The sequence below is a fragment of the Filicampus tigris genome, chromosome 16 (assembly GCF_054856515.1).
Source record: "Filicampus tigris isolate MCC_2025a chromosome 16, RoL_Ftig_1.0, whole genome shotgun sequence".
NCBI lineage: Eukaryota > Metazoa > Chordata > Actinopteri > Syngnathiformes > Syngnathidae > Filicampus > Filicampus tigris.
In genome coordinates this window covers 15015577-15038428 of record NC_141232.1, presented here as the reverse complement: position 1 = coordinate 15038428, position 22852 = coordinate 15015577, and the positions used below count along the sequence as shown (strand labels likewise).

At 41.0% G+C, this 22852-nt stretch overlaps 1 protein-coding gene across 6 annotated transcripts in view; it reads left to right on the top strand.

Moving 5' to 3' along the window:
- Window positions 1–22852, top strand: part of LOC147134923 (RNA binding protein fox-1 homolog 2-like) — a 50849-nt gene that overhangs the window by 13105 nt on the left and 14892 nt on the right. For 4 of the 6 annotated variants that reach the window (XR_015090054.1, XM_086055003.1, XM_086055004.1 and 1 more), the window contains exons 2-6: window positions 694–744; window positions 11543–11743; window positions 15300–15473; window positions 15821–15874; window positions 16123–16215. Coding sequence is in view for 5 of the 6 variants with exons in the window: in XM_086055003.1 (XP_085911129.1) it covers window positions 694–744; window positions 11543–11743; window positions 15300–15473; window positions 15821–15874; window positions 16123–16215 (573 nt within the window). In the remaining variant the exon portion in view is untranslated. Of the gene's footprint in view, window positions 1–693; window positions 745–4431; window positions 5186–11542; window positions 11744–15299; window positions 15474–15820; window positions 15875–16122; window positions 16216–22852 lie in introns of those variants that run through there. The other 2 variants (XM_086055005.1, XM_086055006.1) reach the window with 2 other exon arrangements.

The window sequence follows — 22852 nt, the reverse complement described above, 5'->3', positions numbered from 1 at the left end:
TAACTTTCACCCATTGTTCCAGTCCTGCTCTACTGCCCCCCTCTTTTGTTCCACTTTGCCTCCTCCTCACCTCGCTCGGCAGCAAACAATAGTTTCTCTAACCAGGACAAAATAACACCAGAAAAGAGGAAAGAGGGGATGAGGGACAAGAATAATCTAATTAAAATTAATTACTGAACAAAAAACCTCAGCACTGGTTTCTGGGGCAGGTTCTCACTGTGTGAGAGGAGTAAAGTGCCTCTCTGTTTTGAGAGTAGCGCGTGATTGGTTGAGGGATATAAAATGTTTGTTTGTAAGCCACGCTCATCTTTACGAGTCCACAGGCTGTCAAAGCTGTTAAAACTATTTCATTTTATGTGCGTTTCTTGGTATTGACAAAAATAACCCTGATAATATCTGAATAATGTTTTAAAAAATGATTACATTTCTTTGCAACAATCAACTAACTCTTGGATGCATTCATCTGCAAATCATCCATCCATCCATTATCGATACCGCTTATCCTCACAAGGGTCGCGGAGCGTGCTGGAGCCTATCCCAAATGTGTCTCCATCTACGTAAGCGCAGATAAAAAAATAAATGAATAAACAATCCCCCCTTTTGTAGAGAACAGTTGTAATTTAAAAGTTGTGTGTCATCATACAGCCACTTACGTACCACTTGCACTCTTCCCCCTCCTTTTGTCTCTTCCAGAACAATGAGCCATTAAATCCTGGTTTCCATGGATACACACCTCACAATCAGGTAAGATGCTAGTCACTTCTTGCAAAGTTTTATGGCAATTTTCAATTTTTTCAATGACATACACATGACCTCAAAATGCTTCATCCACCCGGCATATCCTTCTAATTTGAGATCTATTACACAATTAAATAATATGCAGCTCTTTTCTTAAAGTGTAGCTGTAACTAATACATGTAAATGTTCTTGAATAATTTTTGTTGAAGTTCATCCATTCACGGTAGTTGTATAGCAGCATTTGCTGCGTAACTCTTGCATCATCTATTGGTAGCTCCTAATTGAAGCTTCTTGGAGGACAGGATGAAAAAACCTGGTTGCGATTGAGCTCCTCTTTCAAAGGCCCGACCCTCAGACAGCAGATCGCAACGCAGTTCTGCAATCGGCTTTTCGTATTGTTTCTATTCCACTCTCCCAACTCATTTGAAGCATTTCCCCCACGAATATTGCCCGCGGTAATGAGTGCCTTTATGTGCAGCGTTATGGAAGACTGGCTGACAATTTTCTTATCTTCTTCTGTGCAGCAATGCACTTTCAGTGGCTCAGACCAGCTCAGTGTGGGGGATGAATTTGTGTGTATGCATTTGCAACTTCTATTTTGGTGCGCTAATGACAAAGAGCTTGCGTGTCCTCACCTTTAGTTGTGCCTGCACACGCACGCTTGTTTTCTCCAGTGTGTTTGGGCTGTAGCTTTCTGGCGGTGCCACAGGAGGGAAGTGTTGGTCTGTGAGTCACTTCTCCCCCGCAGACTCCTGACAGCCCAACTTGGGGAAATGTCTTTCTCCCATATATGCTTGTTTTTCTGCTCGTCCCCTCCTCATCCTTCTCTGCACTTGGCATCTCCTTTCTTGGGAATACAGCTCTCTTAGCTTCCATGACAGGAGCTTAAAGAGGGCACGCCTGGAAGACTTTTAACTGTCAAGTTCAAAGTCAGCTTTATGTATTTCATCCCTCGTTCTTCATTTCCCTTCTACCAAGTATTCTTTACAGTTTGTGTTGTATCAGGTCAACAAAAGTTGATTATGGGAATGATGAAAGGCAAGTGTGGGAGGAAGTAAGGAGGTAAAGAAGAAACAGATGAAACTTCTTTAAAATGGCTTCCCCGCTGGGAGGCAAGCCATCATGCAAATGATGTTCAGGCAAGGGCGTCAGCTGGGTTTTTTGTTTTGTTTGTTTGTTTGTTTTGCTTGCTCATCTCATGCAGTATTCTCATTTTAGTCATTGCAGCTGTCCTCACGAGCACTTCTGCATCCCACAACAATTGAATTCTTTCATATTGGGACGTTTTAAACACGTACTGTATTGAATCATAATAGCTTTTTTTTATTGTTGTTTACTATTGAAAGTTTAGGGCCAATCAGTAAGAAAATATGGCTAGTGAAATATCTTATAGGCTTTGATTCTGTCATGTCTGGTAGTACAATACAATACAATACAATTTGATTTATATAGCGCGCGATACGTGTATTAATAAATATAGATATAAATAATATAAAAATATACATAAAAGTATAAATAAATATATACACAATTGACACTGGAAAAGAGACAAAAATTTCAGGTCTGATTAAAAGCCAGCGAAAAGAAATGGGTCTTCAACCGGGTTTTAAAAATGGACAGAGAGGGCGCTTGCCTAACAACCAATGGGAGGTCTTTCGAGAGGGAAGGACCAGCGACAGAAAATGCTCAATCCCCTCTGAGGCTCCGCTTGGTCCTCGGCACCACGAGCAGCGCCTGGTCCGCAGACCTGAGGCTGCGGGAAGGTGCATTGGAGTGGAGGAGCTTGAAGAGGTATGCCGGGGCGAGGCCATTTAATGATTTAAAGACAAATAGGAGAATCTTAAATTGGACCCTGAAATGCACTGGGAGCCAGTGAAGGGAGGCCAGAACTGGTGTTATGTGCTCGATCTTCCGAGCTCGAGTTAGTAGGCGGGTAGCAGCATTGTGGACCAACTGGAAACGTTTGAGGGAGGACTGGCTGACTCCAAAATAAAGTGCATTGCAGTAATCTAGCCGAGATGTAACAAAGGCATGGATGACTGTTTCTAAGTGCAGATGGGAAAGGTGGGGCTTTACCTTAGCCAGCAAGGTGAAAGAAGCTCATATGAAAGTAAGAAGTACGAAAGAGAGCTTCATTTAAAATACAAAAACAAAACAAATTTTTGTCAAATAAATGCAAGTAAATGCGTTTGCTGATCTGTCGCAAAGGGCGGGAAATAAAACAGATGAGGTGTGAACATTTGGATGGCTGCAAATTATTAGGTAGTACAGTATTTAGATTATTCCTGCTCACTTAATCTGCGCACTCCTGTACACAAACTCCTGGTTACAATGCAAATATAGTAAAACAAGGACTGCCTTGCTGGATTAGCAAATTGAGTGTTTCCCAACCTTTATTGAGCCACGGCACCATATTAACTCATTCACTGCCATTGACGAATTTATTTGTCTTTTCACAGTCCAGCCATTCAATCCCAGGAATTTATATTTTTTTCAAATTTTTTTCCCACGTTAGGGTAAAATGTCTAGCAGTGAATGAGTTAACAGTAGAAAAATGTCAGAAAGAGTATGAAGACTGCAAAAATTATCATCTCCATTCTTTAATTTACTCACAACAGGTGGATCCACAGGTCTATTGTACCTTTTGCCATCTCGTGGGGAGACACCAAATTCTTTTGCCTGTCACTAATCGTCACTGGCATTGATACATGAACAAAAATATATTTTGGGATGAAGTGAAATTGGATACATTCCAATGGCACTCCTGATGAGCCCTCATGGAAACATGTATATGCCACAGCTCATTGAGTGGGAGTGACTGACTGAGCTAGTTCATCGCAAGCTATATGCAGGATGCCAATATGTTGCATTCCCCACCATATGTATATGTTATACTATCATGGTCATGAACTTCATAAATATTTGCTGGTTTAGGCTTATTTGCAAATGAAGTCTGTTGATTATCTATGGATGGTGTTTGCGGAGGAAAGCATTTGTGTGAGTTAGCTGATGACTTTCATTTGATTCTGTACGCCAACCAAGTGTTGAGCAGCATACGGTCGCAGCAGCACATCAGTGTGCGCATACTGTGCATGTGTTTGCGTGCGTTTATCGCAAACGTCAGTCTGTGTGCTTAATCTTCAGATCATCCCTCAGTCATCCTCTCATCCTCCTCACTTACAGCCTTAATCCTGTCATCCCTTGCTCTTTCTTTTCACTCAGCCCTTTATCCATTTATCTCTTCATCCTGTTATCTGTCACTCGCATCCACTGCCCCATTGTCCTTGCCCCCACTCCGGACAACTCCCTCCCGATACTCCTTTTCCTCACCGCCTCCTACTCTGATCTCGCCCTTCCTCCATCCCTCTGGACTCAGTTCCAGCCAGACTCAGCAGATGTCTGAAAGCTTGGCATCAGAGCCTCTTTCCGCAGTGCTCCATCCCTTGCATATGGAAGTGCGGTGCGGAAAACTGCTCTCTCATCTCTGCAACAATGTAGTGTTTGGACATGTGGAGCCGCATCTAGAATAACGATGCATTGCAGTATGCTAGAAAATTAATGTTAGGTGGGGGTTTAGAGTTTTGGTATTCCCTCATTTTTGCGAGACTCCCATCTGCGTTATGAAGGCAGCTGCTGCAGAGGATGGTGAGCTTGGAATCTACCCACACAGCGAGGTCTTTTCAGTCTGCCCCAGTAGCTAGCTACTGCTGCTTTTTGGAGCCGACGAGCTGTCATGCAATAAATAAATCATCTAAAAAAGCTGCAATGCAGTGGGGGTTGCCTTCTGTACTCTCGCACTGCCAGTGTGAATTGAAGAAAGCCTTTTCTTCCCTCCCGTTTTCTCCTCACCAGGGGATTTAGGAGGCTGCAGTGAATCCTTTCTGATTCCAACCCAGTGAAGATTTAGCTGGCTACATGGATGCTCTGATCGCTCGGAGAGACTGAGGCTGGGAAGGAGGTGAAGTTTAAAAAGAGAGGCGGGAACAAGAGTACGCTGGGGGAAGAGCAGGACGTGTAACATGAGCAAGTGAATGATAGACAGACAAAGCAAAGAGGGAAGGGAGCAATAGAAGGAGAGAAGCGTCTCTGGCTGTCAGGCGGGGAGAGACGCTAAGGCCTGGGGGGATCCGAGCAGCGGCGCCGGCTGGTGAGACGAAGAAAAAGAGGAAGACAGTGACAGGCATTCAAGGCTTGAGTTTGGAAGAAGCGACACAGCGAAGGGAAGGAGGAGTGGACGAGGGCGAATTTGAATGTGAAGACGGACGTGGACTGAAGCCGTTGCTAGCTCATGGTCCTGGAGCCCAGGCCGAGGAGCGGAGGAGCAGGGGGGGAGGTAGGGATGCACCAGCAAGGGGAGATGAGAGGGACGGTCAAAGTGGAGAGCTGGTCAAGAGTTGTTGTTCCAGGTCAGACAATGATGGGGCTGTACTACCCAACCGCACTGCTGGTAAGTTCTTCAACACAGCCTAGCAACTTGGTGCTTGGTGTTGTCACTGGAAAGAAAGACAAAAATAGTCTTCGTTAGTTTTGTGTCTTCATGTGGCTGGCTACACAATGGAAATTATATTATGGTGAGTTGTCTGCTGTGCAAAGTCACATGTTGCTTAAGGAGCTGCTCTCATGTTGATTTTCTGTAAAATTGTCACCGCCGGATGTGGCTTTATTTAAATCGCACCCATTTGTTTATATTTAGCTTTTTTAATCAACTGTTTTAGCTTGTTATTCTTATGCAAGCCCTTCTAGGGACGGATGTTGGGAATTAGCATTTGCTACAGTACAAACACTATGACTTGCATGTGATATCTGTTCTCAGTTGTTGCTGGTGTTGCTCTGTGTCTCTTGATAAATAAATCTAAACCAAACTAAGAATTACAGTAGAGCACTGCTCTATTTTCATACGCAACATTGTTGCATTCAATGTTTATACAGTTGGTTGCAGTTGCACGCCTGACTGCCGTAAAAGTCTGCGTGTCTGTGCTCCTTAGCAGATAGAAGCCCGGGGATTCGAGCTGTTTCATGGCTCTGTTCTAACATGTCCTCTTCTTTGGTTTGAACTTCTTCTACAGGCCCTGTGTAGGGTTAAATGAGCCAGCTAAAGTTGCTTTACTGACCCGTGTTGACAAGCATGCACTATTGGTATGAGTGCGCACCGTGTCATGTACAGTATACTGTAGTGTGTGTGTCATGTGTTGGATTGTGCTTACATTCTTGTTCAGCAATCCAACATCGTCAACAAAGTCTTCTATGCAGTTTAAACTCCTTGGATTGGCGCTGACAGGTGCCAAGGCCGTGTTCTTGTCACACTCATTTCAGTTGCAGAGAGAATACTCATCTGATGGTTTGCAACATCTTTCCTCTGCAATTGTAGGTTGTAAAAACGTGTTTCAGTCACCCTCTTTTTATTTAGAAATTACTGTCATGTGTTTCTTTGAAACCTCACCTCATTGTCACTGCTTCCGTTTGTCTCTTTATCCATGTTTTTGCATCTTGTCTCAGACCTTGTCCTATATTGTCTGTTGTTTCCTCGGACACTCCACTATTTTTCTTCCCCATAGGCATTTGCAGCTGAAGGCTAAACACTTTATGCCCTTCAAATGTCCCACGAGGGAATGATTCTGTTCACACGTCACAAAACACACCTTATTCTGACTATACCGTTGCTGATTTTAGCAGACACCCGATTATTATTATGTATACTTTGGGAAAGAGTTACTATTAAGTCATTAGTATCAACAAATGAGTGGTTTTGCTAGTCATCAAGTTAGTGGTCACTTGTGCATGATTTGTAAGTCTTTTAGTGCCTTCAATCGACTCCTGTTAATGTCACATTTAATCTGATTGGCATAACTAAAGAGGTAAAGACTGAATAAATGATTTTTTTCTAGATTGAGTTAGGTTGATCAACATGACTGTCAGACAAATAGATTCTGTGATGCCTGCTGTATGGAAATATTTTTTTTTTCCATCTCCCATGTAATTACACAAGACTTGCTAGTCACATGCAACTTTGGAATTTGAATGGGATCCTCACCCTGGTGTGCTACTGTCATTGTTATATACTGAAGAATACAAGACTAACACGCGGTTATTGAAAACGCAAACATGATCAAAGCTGTTATTCCAGATCAGATTCATAGCTGCACCAAAGTACAGTCATCCTAATGACCGAGTTGACACCTGTCCACTTCGGCCTTTAATGTCCATACCCACCTTAAGCTTCATTTCCAGCAAGCAGTTGGGTTAGAAAGTCCATATTTTATTGCATGTCCTTTGTTAATTGTCCATTCTACTTTTTAGTAGACCCTCAGTCAGGCTAAGCATCAGTACAGTTAGAAGAACAAGAAAAACTCATTTGTTGACAGATAGTCGGCCTTCCATGTTTCAATAAAGTGAATTGATTAAGAATGTTTTAGTTTGCACTCAATCGTAATCCCCACTTTGCACCGGCAGTTCACTCACAAACTGTTCAGGGTATACTGTTGATAAATAGAAAAGAGTTGCTTCTGAACTATTTTTTGTTGGAAAAAGTAGTACTGTAAGCTTGACATCTAAACTGTTTGTCGAAATGTTGTCAGCATTTTGTCAGTTCATATATTTCAGTCTTTGTGTGTGCAGTAATTTTCATTCATTACCCGATGCCCCTAAACTTAATTTCACAAATATGCACTTGAATTTTCGTAGAGTTGCTTCTGGAATCCGTACATTTTCCTTTTTTTTTCTTTTTTAAATTTTGTTTAATTCATTCTTTACATAATACTCTGTTGTAGAGAAAAAGGCAATCGGCTTGTTTTTGAGAGGGCGGTGACTGTAGTGTGATGCGTAAAACACTAATAATTGTGTAATGATCTGATACAGCAGTGATATTGATATTGTGTTATCTTCTAATTGCTGTGTGTGTTAGCTTGTGAAAATCCTAGCTTTTAGAGTCCCAGCGTTTTCACACTCATATGCCCTGTCTTTAATAAATTATTCTCTACTTAGTATTTTTCTTGTTAAGTAAAGATCTCTTGTCATTTCCAAATGTGAGCCGGTGAACTGCTGATGTACTTCTAAGGAACATTTTATGATTGGCCCACAGTGAAGGAGCCGAGGGATTCTTCTCTAAATCGGCCCTATAAGGAGATGGGCCGTAGCCTTTACTTGATGGACATTACAGTGAAGGAGTTTTGAGTGACTTGGAAGTGGATGTCAATACTTTGAAAGGTAGGGTAAGGGTTGGGCTTTTCTTCTCCAATCGCCGGATAAGATATGAGTGTAGAAGTGCAGGAAAAGCCGTGTTTAAAAGTATTCCAGCCTCTGCCATCCATGCAACTTGGGTCACAGTTAGATGAGACGTATGGGAATTGTTTGATTGATGAGTTGGTGTCAATCGCTGACACATGTAGTGAGTGACTTTACCTGGTGTGTACTTCAATGTGGCCCAGCAGACAAGTCAGCAGATGGCCATAAGACTCACGCTTGAAAGGTTTCCCTTGAAACGGCCGCTTTTCCATCCCTCATCTGCTCTGTGTATGGAAAAACATATGGTGTCGCAGGTAAAACAACTGTGTGTACATGAGGTGGGAAGGAAAAGCTAATCACGAGTTATTGCTACAAAGCAGTGTATGATTTGGAATATCAGATTCTTAAAATGTCTGCGGGTGTGTTATGCACTGTATTTGCTATACTTATCACTTTTTCTTTCATTTAAAATTGACCTGTTAGTCACATAGTTTAAATTCTTTTAGCAAAGCTTGTGATAAGACCAAGCATACCTCCATTAGAGTGTGTTAGTTTTTCCCCATTTGACATTTTCCTTAACTTTCCTCAACTTAACCTTCCTATTTTTTCTTTTTTTCCGTGATTTCCTCCTTGTCACCTTTAAACTATATGGTGCTGTCTCACAGCTAGCGGGAATGCATGTTTTTTGTCTTTCTGTTGTTCTCAATGCTGTTATCGATCCACTCCCAAGATATCATTCCTCTTTGTACCTTACCTGCTGTTCAAGGTTTAAAATGGTGCTTTTTTTTTTTAACTTGGTGGTATCTGCGACAGTGAGTACCTTGTAGTCAAGCTTTTTGTTCATTAGAATCATGTGATTGTGATGTTTAACTTTTAAATTCAAAGTTTAAAACATACATTTGAAAGATACCCTCATTGTCTCCTTTGTCGGTGCTTATTAGCATATATCAAACTGATGCATTTAGTAGTCACACGAGTAAAGTCAGCAGTTTTCCATCACGACTGAAGCCATCCATCTTTTGTAGTGGGAAATCAACCACCCCAAAATGAGGTGGATGGATCCAATCACAGCTGTGGTGACCTGAGTAGGTAGAATGAAGTGAATGAAATTTAATGTCAACTTGTCGCTAGGGGAAACCAGCACTGACCACAGTTTGCTGATCCTCTTCTCAAGGTGACATAGAGTAAGAGCTGCAAAACACATCAGCATTCAACCTTTTCCGAGCATGTGATCAGCCCCACGTCGGTAAGAGTAGAGGCTTCTCTTTGGACTGCTGCTTGGTCGCACACTACAACTCAATCTTTTGAGTATTGCCCACCGTAACAGTCTGTGGTGCAGATGGGTCGAAAGCCTCAGCTGGCTGTCAACGGCCAGTATGGCTGTCACTGCGGCAAAACAGTGAGCAATCAGGCTATTGGATTCGGGAAAGAGAGAGAGGGACAGAGCTCATTTGCTTTGTGGCAAAGCATTTTCGTTATTGTAATTAAAAAGCCTGTCTGGAGATCAAGTGTTTCTTGGCGTCACCCAGGACACTGCGCTGAGCAGACCAGTCGCCAGTGCTGCTTCATACACTATGATTGGAGCAGCCCTCTTAACCTCATATCCACTTTCTAGGCTGGAAATAACTGGGCAGTTTTGCATCATTTAATTTGCCGGGCAACTTTCAAATTTTGAGGAGCATTTTTATTTTACTTGGGAAGCTACCATTTGAGCATGCAATATAATATAGTAGGTTCATGGCATAGACCAGCAGACTAGGAATATGACATTCATAATACTACTAGAAGTTTTGGAAGTGTTCAAATTAAAATGAAGACACCTATAGAGGAAACAAGCTCCCTCTATGATGTTAATTATGGTTGCAGACATGTAGAGTACTTGTTACCATGCTAAAAATCAGGCCAAATTCGATTGTAGTCCTAATTAAGCGGCAGCAGGCCTAACATTGTTAGTAGGGAAGTCAACTTACTTTGTACAGCACTTCCTTTGTAAAAACAGCTACAACTAGACACGAAGTGTGGCACATGAAGTAAAAATCAAACATAAAAACTGCTAAATAAGAGGCAATTAAATCAATAACAAGATAAAACCACAACAATAATGAAACAAACACAACAAAACTAAAAGAGTGCAGTGTCATGCTGTGTTGACAGCTAGACAATACAAATGGGGTTTAAGACGAGTTTTCAAAACAGACAGTGAGGGGGGCTTGCCTCACTGTTAGTTAGGAGGTTATTGCAAGTAGGGCGACCGCCAACGGAAAAAATGTCTATCCCCCTGGAGCTTCCGCTTAGTCCTCAGTACCTAAAGAAGCGTCTGGTTGGCTGACCAGCGGCTTAAAGTGGACGCTAAACTACACAGGAAGCCAGTGAAGGGAGGTCAAAATTGGAGTTATGTGCTCCCTCTTACGTGCTCCATTTCGGAGGCGAGCAGCAGCATTTGTGCCAAAATAAAGTGCAATACAGTAATCCAGCCGGTGTAACCAAGACATGGATTACTGTTTCAAAGTGAAAGAGGCGGCTTTAGTTTAGCCAGCTGCCCAAGATTAAGAAAATGAATTTTACCACAGAAGTACAGTACATTAATATTAATCTGACTGATTTGCAGTACTTTAGTTTCACCACGTCTTGGGTCCTATAATGCGGCTTGATACTGGGCACCTTCGGCGGACAGAAAGGTCCGTGTTACAACAATTGCACGTCACACTGCTCGCTTTGCATTTTAGTCTGAAAAGCTCTCACGCTTTTGCCTTTTTTTTTCTTTGGCATTTTTGCCATCTTCCGGCTGCGTCAATCCAAATAGCTTCGCTTCGGCCTCTTACTTCGCCCCACGTGGTTGAAGTAAAGCACGTTGCACCGCATAAACACCCGTTCGCAGTTTTGCTATTCATTGTTTTTGTATCAGGCACAAAAATTGAATCTGCTTAATTCGAGCCTTGACTTTTCTCTTTCACTTTCTGTGTGTTCACAGACCATGTTTCTTATCTTTGCCATAATGGGGAGATGTATTTCAAAATAATATGAGCAAGCAATATTGCTGTCACCACACACAAACACATCCAAGATGCAGTTGATCTGCCCCCGCAGCAGCTCAGCTATAAAGATTCTCTAGACTGTCTTGTCGGCGGTACTATAGCAGTAGCGGAAATAAAGGGAATACTATCAAGAGTCAACAAAGCTGAGCAGAGACACATCCATTAGTATTTATTGACTACCATACTCTAATATTATCACCTTTAACATCATTGGCTTTAAATATGCCATGTATGTCAATTTGTCTTGTATTTATTTTTTTGCGTCCATCATTAAAATGTCTGCATTTCAAAACGCGTATTGAATTGTCAAACTCTTAATAATGCAAGCGTGCTTTTAATATTTCAAGGCTGGTTTGACTGAAAGCGCACCTGCTAGGGATATGCAGGTAGAAGGAGGGGGAATAGATTGGATTGGAGTACAGTAATGTATTAATGGAAATGAGAAATGTGTATCATTCCACCATTTCGCTGCTCATGACTGACTAGGTTAAAGAGGAAAAATATGTTGAATTTGTGTTAACCAGCTTTTTTTCCCTGTTCTCCTGCAGGGGTCTCAGGATTCAACAGGAGCACAGGACGGTTTGGTGGCACCAGCCTTCACAACATTCCCTCCTCCACCCCCTCCCCAGAATGGGATAGCTGGGACAGAATTTGGCCCTGGGGCCATGTTTGGTGCAGGGGGTCAAGGTACAGCTGAGGTAGGCGCTGGTGCTCATGGGGACACCACCAGTACCACCATCAACAACAATGTAAGCATTGTGTGGTGTCAAAGGGTTGGCTGGTAGTTAGGGTCACTCTCAGGCCTAACTTTATATTTGTCAGCCTGTGTGGAAAAGAATTTTGGAATCCACACAATAACACAAACCTCTTAATTACAGTACGTTTTCCTAACATGACATTTTCAAATGTCAAAATTGGTTGGATATGAATTTGATTTGTGAAAATGTGATCATTCGTCACCAGTTGAATCAACAGGCTCAACATTCTGTAATTGGCTGCCTATTTACTGGTATCCAGTCCAGGGTGTACTCCACCTCTCGCCCCAAAACACTCACCCGCAACCATTTTTATACTGCTTGGTGAGGCCAAGCAGTACAGAAAATTGTTGGTTGGATAGTTTGGTAAATGGGCTATAGGATAAAAAGAAAACTTGAAAAGAGCATGGTGAAGGTTGGTGTGGGAATATAAGAACTATAATGCATGAGGAACATTTTTTACCTTTGTTAATACTAGGGATAGACTGATTATTGGCCTGGCCAATTATCGGCCCCGATGTTTGGCATTTTGATTGATTTTGATGGATGTCAGCATTAGGGCTGCTCAATTATGAAAAAAATATTAATCACGACTATTTTTGTAATAATTCAAAACACGATTATTCAAACGATTATTTATTTTTTGCTACAAAACAAGAACAGGTTTAAACATGTAAAAAATATTAAGACAACATTTTTTGAAACACTATAGAAATTTAAGTTCGTTTTGGACCCAAAAACATTCATTAAAGTATTATTTTTTTTAATTAAAGTGAAAATGTATCAATTAAAGTATGGTTTCCTTGTATAAACTAAAGAGTTAGCTTGCTATGCACTTATAAATTGCCAAAGTAGCAAACTGCTTGGACTAAAATGCCAATTTTGACAGAATAACAGACATGCTATTCATCTATACATTTATACCTTTGTCTGGAGCGTTTTTTGTTCTGTTTTTAAAGTAATATTTACACATAGTAAACAAAGTTAAAAGTAATTTGCTTCTGATAAATTATACATTTAATATGCTGATTGTGCCAAACTAATTTAAATGTTGACTGTTCCATACTACCGGTAGTACGTAATCTATACAATACTTCTAAATTACAGTAGGCCATATATAAACTGTATTACAATATAATGACCGATAATATGTTTGCAAATTGCATTTGAAGCTATTTGAAACAAAAATGAACACAAAAAATTTGATTTCATACTATAGACTACACAAGAAATTTAACTTAAGTCACAGTAATGTTGATTAGCATGGTTTCTATTTTTGTGCTAGTGAAAGTAGTGTATATTTACATAAGATATGTTATTTAAAATAAATCCCTCGTGCCGATTGCGAAGTGGAGTCTGTGCCCTAAACATTTGGAAGCCTTGTCCAGGCAATAGATTCTGTTATCTTTTTGTGTCCCTCTAATGTTGATGGGTGGGGGTTACTACTTACAGTGTTTCAACTACTGAGATTTGCGTTGCGGATGACGCCAAATCTAACTCGGTGTTTTCTTGCTTTGGTGTATCATAACATCATCGTAAACCAAACGATGGTTGAATAGATTCGTTGTGTTGACGGATGCACTTTATACGTCTTTGCTCGCCGTCTTCCACGGCAAGCCCATAATGTAACCAAATAAGCGATTTCGACTTGCCTTGCTTGTTTACAAGTCATTCCTGTGGCGGGTCTTGTGCCATTTTTAGGTCTGTTACTCTGTTAAAACATTGAGTAGGAGCATGTGCAGTGTAACTTGCGGGGTGCGGGCGGGCTGGCTGGCTGCCTAGCTAAGCTAGCTAGCTATCTTGGAAAGGGCGGCGCGGCGGAGTAACTCGTGTGCGCATGCCTCAAAACAACTCAAAATTAGTATTAATAATCGTTTTTTTACGATTATGCCAATTTTGTAATCGTGGAGTGTAATAATTGAAATCGTAATTGAATTTCGATTAATTGCACAGCCCTAGTCAGCATCAGATTTTTTAAAAGATCTGATGGCTGATAATGAATCAATCTAAAACTGTGCTGAAATCAAAACAAAGACATGTTAAAGTTTATCTTATTTCTGCAATTTTTGAAATTTTGGAGGCCTTCATTTACTGTCAAAAGCTATATTGAGCTATTTTATGTTTTCATTCAACTTTTGAAGACTTGTTGACGACCGCGGGTGCTCCCTGAAATTTTTGTTAAAATTGTATAACAAAGATGTATATTGTCAAAAATGTAGAGTACTGTATTTTCTGGACTATAAGTCGCAGTTTTTTTTTTTCATATTTTGGCCAAGGGTGCGATTTATACTCTGGAGCGATTTATGTGTGAAATTATTAACACATTATTACTGCCATGGCTTGTTAGAGATGACTTGTATTTATGATTTGTTTTCCGCTTTAGCGTAATTGAATCTGTCCCCAATATTTCTAACTTGTCTTCTTATTACCAGTTCATAGTTCACGTAGTCTGCTAAGCGACATGTTATCTTGACGTGTTTACAGCCATTTTACAGCTTGGTCAAGATGCAGAGGGAGACAAAACATCATAAATACAAGTAAGCACTAACAAGCCATGACAATTACCTCTATATTAATTTCACATGTTATTATAACCCACATAAAGAAACATAAGATAAATCCTAAAAGCTATTAAAATGCATGAATAATTCAAACGGTTAAAATCTAATATTTTTGTTAAATAAGTAATTAAAATGGTATGATAAAAAGACAATTTGACTGTCTATCAATCCATCTATACAAAATGGTGTACTGTTCCTTTAAATGCGCCACGTTTGCCTGTGGTCTTGCATCATCAGCCAGTCACGCACGCACGCACGCACGCACACACACACACACACACACCCACCCACACACACACACACACCCACATACACACAGACGCACGGGGTGGAGGAGGAGGGAAGAAAAAGAAGAGGAGGGGAAAAAAAGGAGGAAAATTACGACCGAATACAAAAATACTTTTGGAGACTTGGAAACATTCTTCATGGTTGCCGATAAATAAAAGACTTATTTAATCGATCTACGACTGTTTTGGTGAGTTTAAAGTTATCTTACTGTAACTTTCTTGTTGCTACATGTGTGGATGTTAGCTACATCGTAGCTCGGTGGAAATTATGTGTACTAAGCGCACAATTTTGTTAATTTGATTTATATGGACACATTTATTTGCGTTACGGGACAGAGACAACTTGGATTCTGAGAAGGGGTGGAGCGACTTATACTCCAGTGCGACTTATATATTTTTTTTCTTCTTTACAATGAATTTTATGGCTGGTACGACTTGTACTCCGGAGCGACGTATAGTCCGGAAAATACGGTAATAATGATTTTTAAAATGAGATTATGCAGATCTAAAAAAAAAAAAAGTTCAATAAAAATATGCTCAAAAACGTTTCAACAAAGTTAAGAGTTTGAATTTTTTTGAGATTTTGATGCCAATATTTTCCTTTTTACTGAAAATGAATATCGGCTCCAAATATCGGTTGTCGGCCTCCTTGCCTTCGAATAATTCCCCCAATCCTTTTCCCACCATCTATTTCTATCCCAGATTAAGACTGAGGACACCACCCAAGGGGAGGCAGCTGTACAGTGTGGTACTGGAGGGAACGCAGCAGGGGGATCTGGAGGAGACTCGCCAGAGGCCAAAGGAACCCCCAAACGTCTCCATGTTTCAAACATCCCGTTCCGCTTCCGTGACCCAGATCTCAGGCAGATGTTTGGGGTAAGAATCTAACATGTTACCTTACATGCAAGAGTATCAGTAGGTCAGTCAAGACACGCTAGGAATTTGTTGGCAAGGCAGTGGAATGAGAGGTTCATGGTTGGCCTCTTGATACTTTATTGGGCAGTGAATATGTGTGTCAGTGTGATAAACCAGTGGAGGGGAAAGGAGGAAGGTGAAACAAAGAAAATGCCAGCAATGTGTCCTATGTGCAATAGTGACCTCTAGTGCAAAGAGTTGTACTTGACAAGTCAGAACCTTCTGAATTTCAAACAAACTCGATTAAACATATTTTTGTTGAGTTAGTTTTAAAACCTTTTTTAGTAAATATTATGTTATTTTTGCAGCAATACGGGAAGATTCTGGACGTAGAAATTATTTTCAATGAGAGGGGCTCAAAGGTAAGCAAATCCTCCCAATTCTGATCCCTAACCCGTCCCGACAATGTGCTGTACTTCCAAAATGTACAGTATATTTTGCTCTGTAAATGCAATAAAGTATGATGTAGTATTGGCAGTCATTTTTCTGAAACTGCAGTTAAATATTAACCATTGACAGGCTTTATCCCACTGTGAAAAATGTGTACTGCACATTCCCCCATGACGAATCAGCCTCTGCCGTCTTTCTCGACCCGTGCTTTGCACCACAGGGTTTTGGCTTTGTGACATTTGAGACCAGCGCTGATGCAGAGAAAGCCCGCGAAAAGCTCCATGGCACATTGGTGGAAGGTCGTAAGATTGAGGTAATTTTCCAATCTGTGTCCACTGCACTTTCTGCCCTGTCTCTACTGCCATTCTAACTCTGTAAAACCCCTGATTGCTAGCTAGCTAGCATTGATAACGCTCTGATGCAGCGCATTCATGTCCCACTGCCTGGTCCGCTGTAATATTTGTTTTTCCATTTTTTTTAATTTTTTTTATTTTGTGGTGAGACTGATTGGGGGTGCAAGAACACATATTTAAGGCATGCTGGGGTACTTTTCCTCTGCAGCATTTTTTTCCCCTCTTGAAGCTGTTCTCTCTTCTGCTTTTTGACGTGCAACTTATAGCCACATTGATACAACATGTTTTCACCAACAATTGGAATGATGTCTCTGTGGTTGGCACTGGAGGGCACGAGAGGAATGCAGTGGAAGGATAATGCATGGCAGATTGCTATTGGATGCTCTCTTAATTTCTTCCCCGGTGTACAATAAATCCAGTGTTCCCCTCTCCTGACATTGTGGCTAAGTGATGATTGTGGCACCTGGTACAAAAGCAGCATGCTGGGATTCACAGCAGCATTGGCGCATGTTCACTTTATGTACAGTATGTCTAAATGAGTACTAAAGACCTATAAAGTGCATTACACATTTTTTGTTAAAGGGGAAGTCAACCCAAACATTTTTTTTCAAGAATATGTTCTATGCAGGCCCACTAGTTGAAGTGAGGCATTCCGATTGATATTGTGTTTGTGGTAAATGAGTTTAGCAGCAAAATCCACACAATTTTAGCTATCTCAGGGGCCGGCCATTTTGTCACTTCTGTAAACTGAAAATGACATCACAGATGTTCAGGGCTCTGATAATGACCAGTCACAGATCACCTGTTTTCTGAAGCTGAGCCATGATCGGCTGTTTTCTGAAGCTGAGCCATGATTGGTCATTATCTGAGCCCTGAGCAACTGTGAGGTCATTTTCGGTCGACAGAAGTGACAAAATGGCCGCCCCCTGCGATAGCTAAAAACGTGTGGATTTTGCTGCTTTAACGCATATTCAACAAATGCAATATAAATCAGAATGCCATGTTTCCACTCGTGGGCCTGCGTATAATATATTCTTGCAAAGAAAATGTTGGGGTTGACTTCCCCTTTAAGTAGTATTGCATTCTGATTTTTGTATCCGATATCTGTTTTGGATCTCTTGACCCAGGTCACTGCAGGACAAGAGCTCTGCATGGGCTAACTGTGCTGACTTCAATTTGTGTGTATGCGCGTGTGTGAGAGAGAGCGAGAGCGAGAGACAGAGCGAGTGTTGACAGGACCTGCATGACGGATGAAGGCTGGACCTTTTTCCCTTTCAGTCCTGTATTGTGTTCTTCTGTTGCGTTTTGATAGCAGCCTGCATCCACTGGTACATCCTCTGCCAGCTCCATTTTCAGTCAATCAGCAAGCTGAATGGATATGGATGGAGTAACTCGAAGTGACAGCCTGTCTTGTCCCTTGCATTGCTTTAAGCTGATTGTGTCTCTCAACCCAATTAATGCATGACAGCAATTATGCCTCAGAGAGAAGTTTGTTGCATGCCCTGTTGTACTTTTGTTCCAAGTAGTCAAGTAGTCGTGTTGGGCTGTGGTGAGTGATGAAGCAGTAGTCGGTACAGTGTTTGTTTATGGTGCATGGGCTTGAAGAAACAAAGGGCTGGCACAGGGCACATCTTGGGTTTGGTTTACACATTCTTCCTTCTTTGGAGAAAAGGCCAAGCACTTCTATTTGCGACAGTGCTGTCTGGAAGGTCTCCTATCTTGCAGGTGTTGCTCTTGTAAACATTTCCTTTAATTGGTCATTTCAGAGTTTGGTGAACTGTGTTTTCAATAATAAAGTCGGCAACAAAACAACATTCATAATAATAAGCATGATAGTTCACAAACTCTGATATATAGGCCCACTGTTTGCAATGGTTTTACTTAAATTTTTAGTGTGTGTCAAGGAGGCTTACTATTTTACACTGGCATGAGTTAAGTTGATGAAGCCTAATTGTGCATGACCAGTATTTTCCTCTGGAAATATATAGTCTAACCGAGATCCGATCAGGGTGTGCAGATTCTTCCCTTGCATGTTAATTTTCAAGCTGTTTGTTATACGTATTAGTTTGGTGATGGGGTTGTTTTGTTAGCATGGAATGTTGCACCTGGGCAGGTCAAAGTCATTGTCTTTTCATTGCAGTTGGACTAAATAACTACGTTCTTATTTGGAATGTTTATCTATATACAGTATTAAAAAAAAATCTATGTTTTCTTTGGTCAGTATAACTGCTGACTAATTGTTGGTACATGCCACTGTGACTAACCAAGCATGTATGTGGCCTAATTTTGATAGGTGGAGAATTATTTAAGTTCTGTTGTACTTTTTTTCTGCAATAAAACTCTGCGCTCCGAAGAAGTCACTTTAGACCTCTAACACATCCACACAAGTGGCCCAATTACAACTGACTTTACTCTTCACTGAGCTGGCTCTGATATCATCATTGATCCTATTATTTGTAGAATCTATGCGACTGTATAATAATACTCCAAACTTGACACAAATAATTGAAGTCAGGTAACATTATCTAGCTATGTTCGACTCTCAGTTGGGCGTTGCTTGTAATGAGCAAATCCTAACGTTTTCAGAATTTGAACTTGATTATAGCTGTGATTGATTTCTGCTTATTTTTCTTTCAATTGTGTTTTGACTAGTATGCAATTACATTGTTAGCCTAGAAGGGATGCACCGATACCAGTATCGGTGCTGAATACTGTATCTCTTTACAGTAGTCACACTTAAAAATGCATCGATCCTATAGGCAGATACCACTTCGCAAGCCTGCCATATACCATCCGGGCAGAAGCTATGATAGTCTTGAGGATAAATTTTATGTAAACACAAGTGACAACACTTTTATGCTTTTATGCTCTGCTCGAGCGATGGCGGACGCAGCCAACCCCGTGAGCCGCCCTGCACATACTGAGATTTGAGCCCCATCATGGGCTCAAGCCCGCATTGCTTGGTTCCGGCCGAGACAGCTGCGCTCCCAGCTGATACCAAAGTGTGGAACGTTGAATAAAGAAAAGTAAGTGATGGTATAGTAAAGTTTCAAATCAGTTGTCCTGTCACAAGTTCATATTATAAACGTGTGGTATTCTCAAGAAGCATCATATAGTATAGTTATTTATTTTTACTCACTTTTTTGTAGTTAATGCACAGAGAGTAACATGGCATCCATATTCCTACGAGTTTATATCCATTAAGCTATGTTTTAGACTTTTTTTGGCTCTAGACCAGGCGTGCCCAAGACCGGTCCTCAAAGGGAGAAACACACAACAGCGCTCCCGGCTTTAGTGGTAGAAACGCGGTTATGCGCTCCCGTCCTTAATGGGTTAAACAATGAAAATATCACACAACTAACGAATGAGCAATTGTTTTTCATTTTTTTATGTATAATCAACTGTTTTTTATTTCTTAAATTCAAATTGTATATAGTATCAAACTATTTTGGAGCCAAGCTAAATTGATTAAAAGAAAAAAAAGATCAACTCATTGTAATGTAATTTTGAGAACATTGTGCAGACATTAAAAGTCAAAACTCAGGACTCTATTGTGAAAACAAATCAATAACATATAATACATATTTTATTCTATATTTATATACTCTTAATATTTTATAAGATCTTATTAGTTAGATTAACATAACCTTATAGGCTACTCCTTCTGGCTGAAGTAGGGCCTAGGGTACAGCACATGTGTCAAACTCAAGGCCCTGGGGCTGGATCCGTCCTGCGACATCATTTTATGTGGCCCGCGAAGGCAAATCACGTGTGTTGACTTGACATGTTTCTTTCAATTTGTCTTCACTTTTAACACTACATATGAGATATTGCCAACATTTGTTCCCAATCCCTCCTTTGAAATAAATTGAAAAGAGTTAAACAATTTATTGGCTTCTGATTTCACAACTAGTTATCCATTGATATGTTGTACATATGTGATAATATAAGGCGTTCATACATTTCTACGGGCTCACAGACGTAACGGCCCTCCGATGGACACCATAACAATAATTTGGCCCGCGACAAAAATGAGTTTGACACCCATGGGGTACAGTAATGCTTTTCCGGTTTCCAGTTCAGTTTAGCGAGCCGGTTTTCTTTCCAGAGTCAAGACATTTATTAATTGTCCTGCTGTTTTGTCGTGCAAAGTTGGATATGCTCCAATTTAACGTGGTTCCACCCAGGCGTCTGTGAAAAGTGGACTTGTATGATCCAATGAATTAATTGTAGTGTTAAATGCGCGAGTCGTGTCAATCTTAGATTAATTTAGCAATTAGCATGGCTTGTAGCTTATTCGCCGCTACAAAGGCAGTAACGTTCTTAGGAGCGATCTATATGGTTAGTACACTTACCACACAAATACTTCCTTGTCGCTCCTTTCTGGCTGCTATTGGAAGCTGGCATCTCTTTGGCGCCACAGACCGCAATGATATTGTCCCGCATTGTTGTTATTTCACCACACTGTATGTGTCTGTCTGCTTGTGATGTTTGCTGCGTGACGTAGAGGAGCAACTCTACATATTTAACCACGCGAGTGAGTAGCCAGCCATGTTGAGTGTTCAACAAAGTTTAAAAAAAAATTACAAGAATATCTGGACTGTGGCCAATCAGAGGAGGGGCCCGCCCCTCACTATCTCTGATTGCCTGAGCCCATGAGATGCACATCTGTTGAGTGAGGCTTTAGAGTAAAGTATATATTTTTTTCCCATCCTCTCTCGGCAGTTTGCATATGGTACAACCTAGGGCTGCTCGATTAAGCGATTTTGAACCGTAACCGAATTTTCTGGATAAAACAATCTTAAAAACGTTCAAATCGGCACGTTTGATTTTGTTATTTTTGGTGTATCTAAGCCACCGTAGTTTCTTCTGCATTTCCGCTTCCCCCCACGAGCGCTCAGTCCGAAACGACAACATCCGCGTTTGCATTTGCTCAGGCAAGTGAGAGTTGAGTTAATAAATCGGGCAAAAATAGATCTGTAGTGTAGTGTGCCCGGCATGTACAATACAACCTAAGCGTCTGGGGGGCGTTTACGCATGTTGAATCGCCGTCGCCAGTTGTGACATTTGGTAACTCTGATTGGCTGTTAGCTAGCAAATGAGCGCTTGGAACACCAAACGGGATGTGACAAATGCGGATAAACAGTGAGCACGCCTTCACTGGCCTTTAATCTTCTTACAAACACTAGAGCGAGGGTTGACAATGTAAGTATTTCACAATACCGTGTCAAGAACGTGAGGGTTTACTTCGCGTGGGAGTTAATCGTTAGGCAAGAATATAGCCGAATGCATTGTTTACGTTATTATAATCCGCCCCTGGTCAACAGCTTTCCGGTTGGATTTTTCTAACAATGAGAATGGTATGGATGGGTATTGCACCTTGTGCATGCGCAGAAGGTACTTTAATGGTCAGCGTCGCTGTCTGTCGTTGCGCTGTGTTTTGCCAGCGTGATGTGCCGACTGCCGGCCGGACGCCACGGGGTGAGCGTCTTTCACTGTTGGTGAACGTTGTTTTGGTGTATCAGGGCCTTAACACCACAGCCTACCCATGGTCAACAGGCGAAAGCAGAACCACTCATCGCATTACGCTCCCATTCCCTTTCACATGCTTTAAGTTGCGTATTGGTCCTCCTTCTGTGAGATGAAGTCTTAAGAGGAAGTGTGAGCTCCTCCGCAGCGCAGAGTTTTAATCGGGCATTTGAACACAAGCACTAGCGTGTGTCACAAACGGTGGAGTTCTGCATGCGTAATATCATCCAAATGGGGCTCATCTGAGAGTTTGGTCATCACTGCATGGGTATGTGTGGAGTAACCTTCTTGGCCCCTATCTCTCCATGGTGCCACACACTGTTCATTTGGGCAGACATAGACCATAGGTAACTTCAACATTATTGTAGCATATCAGATATTAGAATAATTATCATGTTCATTAATGACCCCAGCACATAAACTGTGGATTTGACCAGCTCCATTTTGATGGGAAAATACTGTTTCAACACAATTTGCTTTAAAATGGATAAATGGATGGCACAAATTAGTGTGGCAACGTTTTTCATGTGTAAGAATTTATAGATTTAACTTGAAAGAAAAGGCGAGAGAAAGTTTGCACTTCGGCCTTTCCATCCTTGTCCTTCTTGCTGTCACATGTTAAGCCCTGCCTTCGTAAAGTCCTAACTCTTTCATTGCCAGTCACTTTGTCTTTTTGACATTTTCATCATTTCACTTTTCGTTGCAGCCAATTGCCCTACTTTGTTACAATTGTATTGTCCTTTTATGTCTCCTTTATTGGTTGACTTTACATTCTTTATAATGTTCTTTTTTTTGGTGACTGGTAGGTAAAAACTGAACATTTTTGCTCCTTCACCCAAATCAATTTTTCAAGTACAGTACTGTTCTCTTGTGGATTTACTTTACCACATCAAATCAGCTCCTCTTCACAACTCTTCCTCATCTAACTGGTGCGAACCTTTACCTTAATGTCGTCATATAATGGAGAAAAGAAGTATTTCTATTAACTACATTTTACCCCTTCTCCAGTGGTTGGGTTAAAGCAATGTTGGCCCAACACTACATTCAAATTAACAAATTGTTCTCTTG